General features: G+C 36.4%; 1 protein-coding gene across 5 annotated transcripts in view; it reads right to left on the minus strand.

The window, feature by feature from the left end:
- Positions 1-13,039, minus strand: part of DZIP1 (DAZ interacting zinc finger protein 1) — a 39,715-nt gene that overhangs the window by 8,200 nt on the left and 18,476 nt on the right. For 4 of the 5 annotated variants that reach the window (XM_033051421.2, XM_033051419.1, XM_033051420.1 and 1 more), the window contains 6 exons: positions 12,772-12,831; positions 6,899-6,958; positions 3,720-3,865; positions 3,237-3,432; positions 690-819; positions 461-511 (listed from right to left, as the gene is read on the minus strand). In XM_033051421.2, the coding sequence (XP_032907312.1) occupies positions 461-511; positions 690-819; positions 3,237-3,432; positions 3,720-3,865; positions 6,899-6,958; positions 12,772-12,831 (643 nt within the window). The remainder of the gene's footprint in view (positions 1-460; positions 512-689; positions 820-3,236; positions 3,433-3,719; positions 3,866-6,898; positions 6,959-12,771; positions 12,832-13,039) is intronic. The other variant, XM_033051423.2, reaches the window with a different exon arrangement.

The following is a 13,039-nucleotide window of genomic DNA, read 5'->3' on the forward strand; positions in this document are numbered from 1 at the left end:
TTTCAGGGTCAAGGAATCTGTGCCACATAAAGTCTCTTGTGACATCAGTTAGATGTGGGAATTTTTCAGTGCAGGAAGTGGCAAAGTAATATACCTGATGTGAATGGAACGTAAAATATTGTACTTGATTTTGGTTGCGGTATGAAAGTATCAATAAACTGAAAAATTAGGTCACTAAATGCTTTTAACACAGTCAGAAAACACATCTAAGAGAGAAACTAAAGGAAGTTATTGGAATATCTCTCTTTCTCAACCACAGCAAAGAATACATATGCTGAAAGAAAAACATGCTATGTTTTCAGGGATTATAATAACACAGTCAAATGAAGTGACACTTTAAACCAAAAAATGACGTATGCAGCCCAGAGAGTGTTGATGATTTTAGCTTAATAATAGTTTTTGTGTGGCAAACATGTCACCAAAAATGTCTTCTTCTAAAAGGCAAGGGAACAAAACATACGTGATGCTAGGTGTCTTTCTGGAAACTCCACTTCCAAGAATCTTCCTGGGTCTGAAAATAATGACACAAGTTATTTCAAGACTTACAGTAAACATAAGGTTTATTTGGAAGTTACGTGAATTCTTTCCTCAGTTCTTACAATTGAGGAAATGTTCACATCAGCCACAAAAACTCAAACGTATAGGACTGTTATCTGAGGTATGGGAGTTTTTAGAATGGCGTCTCTTACTTTGGTGTAGAACTATACTCAGGGATGACTGTTCTTTGTCCAGCTGGGCGGACAGCTGATGGAGACCACTTGGATGGTTTTTGAGGTGTGGCAAATGAGGAAATTCCCAATGGATTGAACTTGTGTTTTTCTACAAGAAAAGTTATCTGTGTCATTCTTACAATCGATGTTTGGTATCCTTCACATTTAATTTCTAGAATTAAAGATGTCTCTGCTGCAGACTATAGTTTCACCAAAAAAAGGAGAAAAAATGCAATTCTTTTCTTCCAAACAGTTCAGAGTTACCATGTGTTTGGTTAAAAAGGGTAGCAATTTGGCAGAAAATAAGCCTCCTTGTTTACAGCCTGTCCTCAGAGACCAGACATCTTTCAGAATTGAATCCTTGGCTGTGCCAAGTGTTTTGACCCAGGAAATTAAGCTTGTGATTGCAATTGTACACATATACATATACATATACATATACATATACATATACATATACATATACATATACATATACATATACATGTGTATGTGCATGTGCATATACATGTGCATATACATGTATACTATGTGTGTACATATATATTTTTGGCAATTCAAAAGAACCACATATATTGTATTTAGCAGACTGGCTCTTTAGAATGCAACCAGACCTTTGGTTAACAGACTGTTCATGCCCCTGGTGTGGGGCCTGAAATTTTGCAACACAGTGGTACAATAGCAGGTGACAACAGAAAAGGGGAAGAATGGGTTAACAGCCTTAGGTTTAGACATTCCTACATCCAAGTGTCAAGTGCCCAATGGAGGTTAAGCTCCTCAGAGCCTGATGGCTTCTGACACCTTGGAAAAACAGAGAATGGATAGAAGCTGTCTAGATTAAAAAAACTACAACAGTTAATGGGAACTTTAGGATATTGGTGCCAACATCCCTGTGTTCTCTATTATTGCCCACCCCTTGTACAGTTTGCTCAAAAAGGGAAAGTCATGGGAGTGGACTGAGCAACACATGAAGCAGTTCCAGAGCTTGGTCCCACAACCCCCAGTGACCCTATTACAGCAGAATGGGGTTCTGTTGAGAACACAGCACTGCAGCCTGTTTCATACTGACTCTGGTGGACCAGAGAGACTCAGCACAACTGCATTTAAAGAGACAGAACAGAGATATTCTGAGCTGGAAAAAGGACTTGAATCATTACTCCAAACAGTTAAACAAGTTTAGCCACTAAGAGATAACCCATCTGGACAAATCCCAATGAAAGCTGTATTGCTTTCCTTTTCCAGGAACAATTCTACCAACAATACCAGCACATCTTCACTGAAGATCAAGTTAACCATCTTAGGACTGCTTATCCTTGTTGTAGATGCAACTATTGCCATTATGAACCAAATTTGGTTCACACATGAACAAGCTCGACCTGCAGGGTGGAGACCCTCACTTCTTCTATCCATGGAAGCTAATCAATATGGTAACCAGAGTACATTCTGCATCACACACACTTCTCACTTGTGAAATTTACTGTGACAGCAAATATAAGGGAAGGAGATGAGGGCACTTTGTCCACTGGAATTACAAAGCTAACCTCAATGCCACTGAATTTGAAAGGGAATTTCAGTCCTCATGTCATCTAATAAATTTTCTTCAGGACCTTATTAAGAATACAGTAAGAAGTAAGATGGACAGCATCAGTGATTAGACTCCTTCTTCAGATGGCCACTCACAGCTAGAGGAATTTTCAATAAACTACTTCATCCTGTTGTTGCTATATTAATCCTGACTCTACTATGTTTTGCTTTGATCATAGACATGTATGTAAAAATCTGGATAATGATCTGTCAGAAACACACAAGGTGTTGGTGTGGTATAATGAAAGGTGTGGGGGAGAGGTATGAGCAATTGCCCTACAGAGACCCCCCAAAAATCTATTAAATAGGGGCACCAAACTGAAGGTGTGACTGTAGTCACAGGGTGGATAATGTAGGAACAAGACCTACAGCAATGAAATATATGATGAAGGGACTTCCATGAGATATCAGATGTGTAGCTAAGGGATTATGTGGCCATGATGGTATGCTGAGGGGGTGGTAGCTTATCAGGCAGAGGCTGGATGACCCTTATCACTGCAGTCAGCCAGGAGAGAGGGACTGAGGCTAAGGTGTCACTGTTGGCGAATCTGGGATCACAAAACAAGACCAGACTCAGACTGCAGCCCACACTACTGGTGCATCTGGGAACATGATCAGACTTACAATGCTGAATTGATTAAAATCAGAAATTAAGCCCAACCATACTCAGCCCTTCAGATCTGTGTGGAAAGCAAGGAGGTTTATTTGCTGCCAAAGTGCTACACTGCCAGCATAACCTATGTATCTTGCCAGATCTAAGACATTTGCTGTTAAACACAATGTCAAGGACCCTTAAAGAAAACAGTTTAGTTGTCCATAACTATATCAAGTATTGATATGGAAAAGCAGGAAAGCAGCTATACAGAAATGTTGCTAAATAAAACTTTAAATAGCAGTTATAAAATCTAAAACAATTAAATAAGCCCCAAAATCCACTGTAACCTTCACAAGAAAGCTGAGCACAGGAATCAGGTCTGCTAGAAGACAATGATTTCTCTTCAACCCGAAAGCCAAGCTGGCGCTGAAGACGCTCTCGAATTCCGTGGATGGTGGGCTCCATCCTCTCTTTGCGTTCTCTGGCATGTTCAATAGCTCGCAAAATTTTATTTAAGCGATCATTCGATATTCCACGAACACCCTAAGGAAACAAATTGTGTTGTAAACACTCTTTTAGACTTCAGGTATCACAAAGTTCGTAGAAAAATCGCAGAAGTTGATAACATTGCTCACAAGTGTAGCCATATCCTGCACAGCTGTAATTTGATGGCCATCCTCTCAGGTTAGTGATTAAGGAATTACAGTTATTTAAAGCACAGAAATTTAGCTTTGGATTTTATAGCTTGAGAACTGTAGTACAGGAGGGAAAGAGAACAGAAGAAAAGTGGTACAAAGATTCCCCTACTTTTAAATAATTCAATATCTTACTGCTTTAATTCCCAAGGATTCCAGCTTCTCCTCCAGAGCTTGCTCCAAAACAACTCGCAATTCTTTAGTTAAAGAAGGATCAGACTTCAGAGCATTTATTAAATAGTGGTTACTTCTATCTGGTTTTATATCAATTTTCTCAGTTTCTGAAATAAGAAGAAAAAATTATGTTCAGAGATATTTTAAAAATCCACTTTACATTAGAGAATTAAAAACTGCACTGAAGCATGCATCTTTAGAAATGGCATAGACATATATGTGCACTTTTTATCTACATGGAATTGTGTAATTTTCAAAATACTGAGCTAGCTTACAATAGCCAGCTCACTTGGAATCTGTGCCTCAGCACCTTGTACTCACCATCACAAGTATCTTTTATTGCCCTTGTTACAGAATCACTGTAAAGATACGGTGCTGAATATTTGGCTACAAAGATCTTTCCTTTTATCTTTGCATTTGCAAACTTCCGATAAAGAAAGACTATCTTCTGATACTTAAGTTCTCTAAACATGGTATTACAAAGAAAAGATAAATTCTAGCAGAAATCAGAACACCACAAATCAGAATACTACAAACATTTCCTTAAGAAAAGCTTCAAGCAACATGAGTTGTCTGATCAATTACTGAATCATCTACTGAAATTAAACCTTTGCAAGTTGTCTTGGTAAAGACAAAACCTTAGTCTGAGGCAGACTGTTTCACAGAAAATACATGATGGATAATAGTCATCTTCAAAAATCTTTCAAGGACAAAGTTCAGAGTTGTGTTTTCATCTATGCAAGTCTACAACATCATAAAAGCAGACAAGGAAGTTCCTATCTTTTTCCCTTGCTTTAAGTGTTACTAATGACTCTTGTGTCAATAAAGAACTCTTATGCAAGAAATAAAGAATCATCTAGACAGATTCTTCCATCTAAAATGAAGACTGACATTTAAGTTAGGCCAAAGTATTATCGGGTCATACAGGAGATTAAGAAGCAAACCACACCCACTTGGAACCTGTCTATAAAGTGTCACCAGCAAGACAAAATTTTACTGAATGCTCTTAAAGTAAATGCAGCGATAACCTGTGGAACTCTCATAGCTGCTTCTGTCTGCCAGTGGTCAGCAAAACTAACAGAGTATAAAACATCCCAGAAAAGCATGCTGTAAACCACACTCCAACTCCCCTGAAACAATAGGAAAATCTTGGGCAGGAGTCTGTGTCTTCCCAGTATGCCTTACAGGGCAGCAGAATCATGTGCCACCCAACAGACAAGGATAGGAATGAAGGTGTAATTCCATATTTATGACTTTCAAATATTTTATTTTGAAACAAATATTCCCCTTTTTCTATTTGCAAACAATGTCAGCTTACTAGAAAGCAGTTCTATTTACTTTTCATTTTTATTTAAGGGAAAGACAAGCACCCTAAAGAAAAGACAAAAAAGCCTCAAAATGCACAAATTACATATTAGGCAGTTTTGAGGAACTGGCTTTCCAAGGTGTCCTGGAAAAAACTACAGGTAATGAAAACTGAAAGAGAGTCCAGCTGTCATACATTAGATCTGTGTTGAAGAGGACAATCAGGATGAAATCCCATCTGCTTTCAGGAACTGTGTGGACAACTCAGTCCCTGACAGAGATGAGATTAAAACTGATTTGTCAGGAGAACTGAGTTCTAGAAGAGGCATACAACTGGTCTTATGGAAACACAGGGCTACCTGACTACCCCCAGTCAGGACAAGATGGCATTATTCACTACAAAATCCTCCCAGAAAGCCATACATGAGACATTTTAAAGTGGAAGTCTCCTAGGAGCCTTCTAAAAATCCTGTCTCTTTCCAATGTTAATCCTTACAATAAAACAGATACATTTAAACTGATTTTTAAATTCCTTATTACTACATACTAATAAGGGTAACAAGACTATCTAGCATTATCCTAATTACTGACAATATGAATGCTTGCTAATTAACTCAAGCCAAATCCTCTTTGCCAGAGCAATTATTTAAGGAACTGTTTTCTTATTCATCCCTAAATACTAGATTTAACTTTTGAGACAAGGGACCTTACAGCTGGTCCACTGTCTCAGCTCCTACATAATCCTAGAAAATTATGTTCTGAGTCAAGAATTTTCACACTCTCCCTTACAAATGACTGTCATCAAAACCAAAAAAATCTTGGTCTGTCTTTTCAGACTGCATTCTTTCTTTTTCTCTTCTGCACTTCAGGCCATGCCTTTAGGCACAGCAGAAGAAACAAAGACAATCCATCAAGAGAGAAGATGGCAAGCAAGAGAAACAGCAGAAGGAACGGCAAAAATGCGAGCAGTCTTTATTTTGATTGTTCAGAGTCACTGGATTTTCCCTGGGGAAACCTCAAAACACACAGATGTATTCAAACAATGATTTTGTTTTCAAAACAGCATAATTCCTTTGAAATTTAAACTCACTGGCTGCAGGGCTCAAGACTGATTTTGATTTTCACACACAGAAGAGATTTTTATGTTATTCAGCTATTTGGTGTTTCACCTAAGGTACTATTAGCTGCCTTCAGGAGAAGAATACCATGCACAATGAACCAGTGCTTTCTACTCTGTCATTGTAAATGTGGCTTTTTCCAAGTTCTCCTAGGAAGAGGCATAACAGCTGCCAGTGCTGGGTTATGTAACTATTCTGAGTTGCACAACCTTGGCTGGAGCTGTGGCTGCTTATGGGTAGGTGCAAGTCAGATTACTTGTAGAAGTATCTGTGATGCATTCATGAAAGCTGGCAGTTCCAGCCTCCACCACCAACTTCTTTCCACCTGAACTCTATCCTCTTATGCAGAGTTTAAAAAGTGAGTACGTATTGCAATAATGTCAGCACCAAAAATTTCCCAGTGAAGGGTATTTCCCCGCCAAACATTTTTGCTCTGCTTAGTTCAAATCCCTTTAGACATATGAAATGTGCCTGCTTTAAAGAAGTTAGTCAAATTTTCATATAAACATTGAATAATAATAGTATTTACAAGTAAATCGTAATTAATAATTAGAATTGTAATTAATTAATAGCAAACAGGAGACTGACACAAACACTGTTCCCATCCAAATCACACAAATATAATGAAATACAATGAAAAATACTGTAGATATCAAATAATATTTTTTGTTTTCAAGAAACACATGCCAGCACATTTTGAGCTGAATCAATCATTACCTTTTTCCTCTTCTGAAAGCTCCTCTATAGGCTCCAGCATATGCACCAAGGGTGCCTGCTCTAATAATGAGGAAGAACAGGAACACCAGACAAAAAGGACAGAAAAAGGTCAAGGTCCAGAGAGGGAAAGTCAAGAAAAAAAACACCACACTGATGTCAACTTTCTTGATTGCTGACAACCTGCTTAACCATCACAAACCCACTGCAAATGACTCTTCACTGCCTTGGGGGTACATTTTTGTAGAGACCCTAATACAATAGTCACTTCAGGAGGGATTCTGTGGTCCAAACACAGGGGTATAGTGTCATCCCAGATACTTGAGAGTTTTCAGCCATCAGTGCAATGCTGACTGATATATCACACAACTTCTAGAGTGGCACCAAGTAGGCCAGGTAGGGTATTTTTAGATGTCTACAATGACAGGGCTACTCAGAATTATGTAAATCAAAATTGTTGTTCATTTCTCATAAGAAACAATTTTTAAAGATGTATTTAAAATATTATTTATATGCAATTTTCTACTAACAGTTTAAAAATGTGAAATGGACAAATAATGGAAAAATATATTAACTCACTATTCAGAGAGTTATTAAGTACTGAGTCCATATATGCAAGACAGATTTAACATATATATATATATGTATATGTATGAGATAATTCCCAATAAAACCAATTTTAAAAATCTTCAATCACTCCAATTGGGTAAGGTTCAGTATATCATGTGTTAAAGAATTATTGAAACGTCTGTGCTGCAAACAGCTTCCTAAACACACTGAATTTTTCATTCTGTTGGCTGCCAGGTACAATTTGCTTCACAAAAATGAAGCCAAACTACAGTTTATTTATGACTTTATAAACTTCAGATATAAGACACACTTGAAAATTATTATATGTAGACCAATAAGTATTCAGGTTTTTAAAATGTTAATATTTACCTTCCTCAAATTAATTTATATCAATGAAAACTAGAGCTTGAATGTCTCATAAGGTTTACAATAAAAACAGGTATGCAAACTTTACTTCCAGCATTCAACTACAGGCATTATAAGAGAAAACAATTTAATGGTCAGTATTTTGTGGCTATATGTATTTGCCCCATCCTTCACAAAAACCTCTTGCACTATAAATGGTTGTTATGCTCTGTGGGTAGAAAGGGAGGAAGTGATGCTGCATGAAGATGTTTTTTGGCACTTCTTGTACACCAGGTACAAACACAGATGCACTGTACTCACAGTGAAATGAGCATCTGGAGTTGTGACACTGCCACATCTCCAATATTCCTCAAATAAAGGGGATTAAATTTGAGGGATAAATGCTTGGGTATGGAACTGCTCGTTCCATGCCTGTGGTGATATTCAGCCCCTCACACACTTTTCCAAGCCAATTACCAGACTTAAGATTTCCTCCCACAGAACTTGCACTAAATAAGAAGTTTTTAAAAAAAGCTTCTTAAACCATCACAAGTTGTTAACAAGATGCAAATATCTTGATATATTAGGAAAACATTTAAAAGCAAAATGCTGAAAGACAAATGGGCTTCTGGTCTTTCAATCTCCAAGACTGTAAAATTTACCAGGGGCCAGAGCATTCCTGGGCACTGGAACGTGATCCTCCATACTACTGCTCCTGGCACATAGCTGCCCTTCACCAACTAAGATTCTTCAAAACAGTCTTCAGACAGAGTTTGGAATCATTCCCAAAAGCCTGAAATATGTTTGTTTAGAAGGACAGAGTCTGAAGCACAGATGAAATGTTCTGGGAGGATTAAATTAATCTGCATGGGCACTAAGGGTTCTGAGTTTCTTGGTTAGACTTACCAGCCAGTAAGGCAGTTGCTGTGCAGTTGAATGTAATCTATTCTTGTTTTACCTGTACTTTACTCAAATGCTCTCTGCTTAAAGGGACTGACTCATCTCTGCCCAAGCCCTTGACAAGTGACTTAATGTAACAGGAAAATCCCAGTCCCCAGAACTCAGACTTGAAAATGGTCTGCTGATCGGGCATAAAGGTACATGCTTCTCTTCCTCGATGTACCAGAAACAGAGGAAATGAAAATCAGGAATTACTAAGAAGAGTTGTAAGAGCAGACACAAAATGCATTACTGTTATGTGTAATATTATTGTTCACTGCATGGTAATAGAGATCAAATGCTAAGGCATGAGGGAGTGCAACACCTGAAAACACCAACCTCCCTTACATAAACAAGCCTTTTCTTCCTCTTCACTATACACATATTCTGAGAGATATCTAATTAACATCCCATTGGAATCACACTTAAGAGAAACCATTACTCTGGTTTATAGACAGGTGTGGAGATGACCACCCTTAAGGAGTCCTTGCCTTATGATTACCAGAGATGTGCTTCTTCTGGCCATCTGATGAGCCATATTAATTCCAACGATCATTAAAGGCCAGCAGTGGTGGGTCTATCATCCCACATCTTCCAGAGTATCTCTTCTGCCAGCTAGTATGTGTGGAGACACAGAGGAGATGTATCAAAAGTATAGGCTACCTTAATTTCTTAATGGATAATTATACTACTGAAAAATTATGTGTCCAGCATACTTTAAGAAATAATTAAATACCCATTTTAAAGAGTTTTTGAAGACCATTTCTAAGCAGGTTGAATAGGAAAATATATTTAACAATAATGAAGGATTCAGGCTGTGTATGTTTCATGCATATCATATATTATTTGTATGTTATTATCTACTAGCTAAAAACCCCCCAATATTCTGACAGTACTATGGAAAAGCAGCCTTCTGACCAGCATTTAAAGAAGAAATCCCATCTATTTTTGTTGAAATATGAAATGCTAAAGAACTTTTAGCCTGAACAGAAGCAATAAAGTTATCTGTGGTGTAGTGTCATCTACAGTAAGTACTCTGCACTTGCAATGTAACAACCTAGGAAAAAACATAAAATTTGGTTTTTTAAAACTATTGTATTTCTTGAAGGTGTAGGAATGGAGGCCATGGCTACACTCATTATATACTCCTTTAATTTATTTATTAATTTTATATATATAATACTTTCATTACACTTACAAAAAGCTGCCAGACCTCATCTGTGATATCTATAATTTGGATCATTGTTTTTTAATTAATGCACTTCATATATTTTTTTCTCCTAACTGATCAAAAGAAAGCCACATACTGCACACAAGCAGCAGAAATGTTAACTTTAAACCAATATTCATAAGTGTGAATTCTTTTTGACACTTACCTGAGGCCTCTAAGTTAGGAGCCTAGTCACCTCAGACTCCTAAAGTCATTGAAGAGACACATGCAACTTCAAAGAGCATTCAGATCTTAGTTCAGCTGAACCAAACTCTGAAGGCACCCCTTTTCTCTGTTTACTGTCTAGGAAGAGTAAGTACTTTAACTACATTTTCCTCAGATGCTTCAGCCATGTCCCTAGTGATAGCTGAGCCTTGGTGTCCACACCATATTTGTAGACTGAGACTAAGTTTAATGAACAATCTAATTAGCAGCTTTGCTTTTTAACTGTCTTCAATTCCACCTAATATTATTGACCTAACAAAGACTAAATATTGAACAAGTATCAACATTTCAAGAATAATATAGGAGATAAAGCCTAATTTTAAAATATTATTTTAGAAAATAATATTTTTGTGAGACTGAAGTAATCTTTGAAATTAAGACCTAAGTGATATCTGCACAAAATCCTACAGGTAGCTCAGAAATGAACAGAAGAATGTTCTGCCAGGATGGCATTCAATGAGCTCTACTAGCTCTCACAAGAAGTCAGGAATACTAACACATAAAACAACAAGACTAACACAGTTATTCTCCTACTTTACACCTAGGATAACTCACATTTGCAGCCCGGGTATCTTTTTGTAACACATATTTAAGATGTGCAGAATGAATACTAGGATGCAAAAGCTTCTGAGTGGCTTTGAAAAGTGTACTTAAGTTCACATTAGAGAGCCTTTTCTATAACTATTAAAAAAAAAAAAAAAGAGAAGATATTTTATATGCAAGCAATTATAAGATGATCTGTGCTAAATATATTTGTCTACAGAAGTTACCAGGAAGTGCTTTCATTTTCATAAAGGCATGAGATGCAGCCATGATGTCTTAATTCAAATCAATCCCTTGAAGAGTCCTGAAAACTTCGGGAAAGACACCATAACTTCTGCTAACCTCCAGAAAATTAGGTAAGGCAAGTTTAAAAAACAATCCAGAAGGGAAGAAAAGGGACAGACAGAGAGACCTGCAGAGATAAATAAAATAGTAATCAGCGAAGGAATCTGAAGGGAACACCTTCTTTGAGGTTTCATAATAAACTGACGGTGAATCTTTTGTGTATCAATGGCAGGAACAGCCTTTGTTACCTTGAGAAGTTTCACAAGATGTCACAAACTTCATATTTGAAGCAGCAAGAAATTTTGAAAGATCTGAATGAGCTGATTTAAATTGTCAGAGTAGAAAAGATACTAATGTTCACAGGACTGTTTCTGTCCTCAGTACAAATGAAGGCAAATGCACCAAGTAACTAATGCCTGGCAAGCTTGCTGGGTAAGTCCTTGGCAGCAATAATCTTCATAAAACTTAAATCTTAAATTCAGAGCAATTGCTAAACTACATGCTGTGAGACTTCTTAGTCAGAACCAGAACTACTGCTTCAGTGTAATGAGGCTGGCTTAAATGGAAAAGAATTAATTGTTTAAAATGCTATTCCTAATTCTCTATACTTACTATTACTTTTGTCTACACAATATTAATCCATACAGTTTAGCTTAGAAAGCTACAAGCAATGAACTATTAAACCTTGCATGACTTAGAAAGAAATCTCTATATTATTCAAATAATGTTGTCATACAATAATTGGCAATAATATAATCAGCTTAGCTTTTTAAAATAATTCTTGTCATAACAAATAGTTTAAAATTAGCACTACATGAGCTTTTCATTCCTCATCAAGTTATTGAAAGCTTGACACAGAGTGCCCTTTCTCCACAGAGGCATTTTCAGAACTTTTTGTATTTGGTGAAAAGAAAAATTATCCATATTTTTCACAGATAAATTCCATTTAGTCTCCCTGTGACAGGTTTAAAAACTAAGAGAAAAAATAATAGAAAAAACATTATTTAATTATAATTTAAATTAATAAACTGTTTTTAAACATTTTGCTTACTTGTTTTACAATACTTTATACTTAAAAGGAAAATAAAGAATTAGTTGATCACAGAATATTAATATGGTAACAATACTCTCCATTAATTTGCATACTGATTAAAAAAACAAAACTATTTTCACAAAGTACAAAACAATGCAAATATAGCTCCCTTGCCCTCCTCCCCTTCTTAAGGATACCACAATGCCACAAGTCAAAATACCTAAACAGTGATCTGTATGTAACCACAGACAGACTCTGGAAGAACTAGGACAAGATAACTATCTATTTTGATTATTTCTTCTGTATTTCTACTCCTTGCCATTTGAAGTCACATGGAAAATACAGTACTTCAAAACTTCTAAACAAACATCCCTACATGTTTCCCTATACAAATTCCAGTAGATGCATGTGTCTATCCAGCATATGCATACCTCAGACAAGCATATTTTCCATTAGAAAACACAACTTTTGTCCTTAACAAATTTCATCTATGTGCTTCAATAATACACATATTCTAGGAAATATTCTCAAATTATTTTGTTTTTCATTTATTCTTCTCAGTAGTGCACCCTTATAGTTATTTCATGGAAATGCTCAACTCTGACATACAAATTATGTTCTTTCAAAATAACTACTCTTAGACCTATGATTTGACAAGCAACATGTCTAAGAAGAGCAAGTGTTAGATTTGAAAGTACTGGATCTGGACCTATCAAAAAAACTTACCGTGTGGGAGAACTGATGGACTTGGTTTAGGTTCTTGAAGACGCTCTACAGAAGTGCTCACTAAAATACCATAAGAGTAAAAATATAATGGAATTGTATTATAGTAAACAGTAATAGACAAATGCAGATTCTTAAATGTAGCAATATTTACTCATATTTATAAATTAGTTATTTTTTTATATTAATGGAGAAAAAATAAAACATTTATGAAGTAAAAACAGTTCCTTCACAGCATAAAGGTACATCTCTCCATATATATGCTTAGCAT

The sequence above is a fragment of the Catharus ustulatus genome, chromosome 2, assembly GCF_009819885.2.
Source record: "Catharus ustulatus isolate bCatUst1 chromosome 2, bCatUst1.pri.v2, whole genome shotgun sequence".
Classification (NCBI taxonomy): domain Eukaryota; kingdom Metazoa; phylum Chordata; class Aves; order Passeriformes; family Turdidae; genus Catharus; species Catharus ustulatus.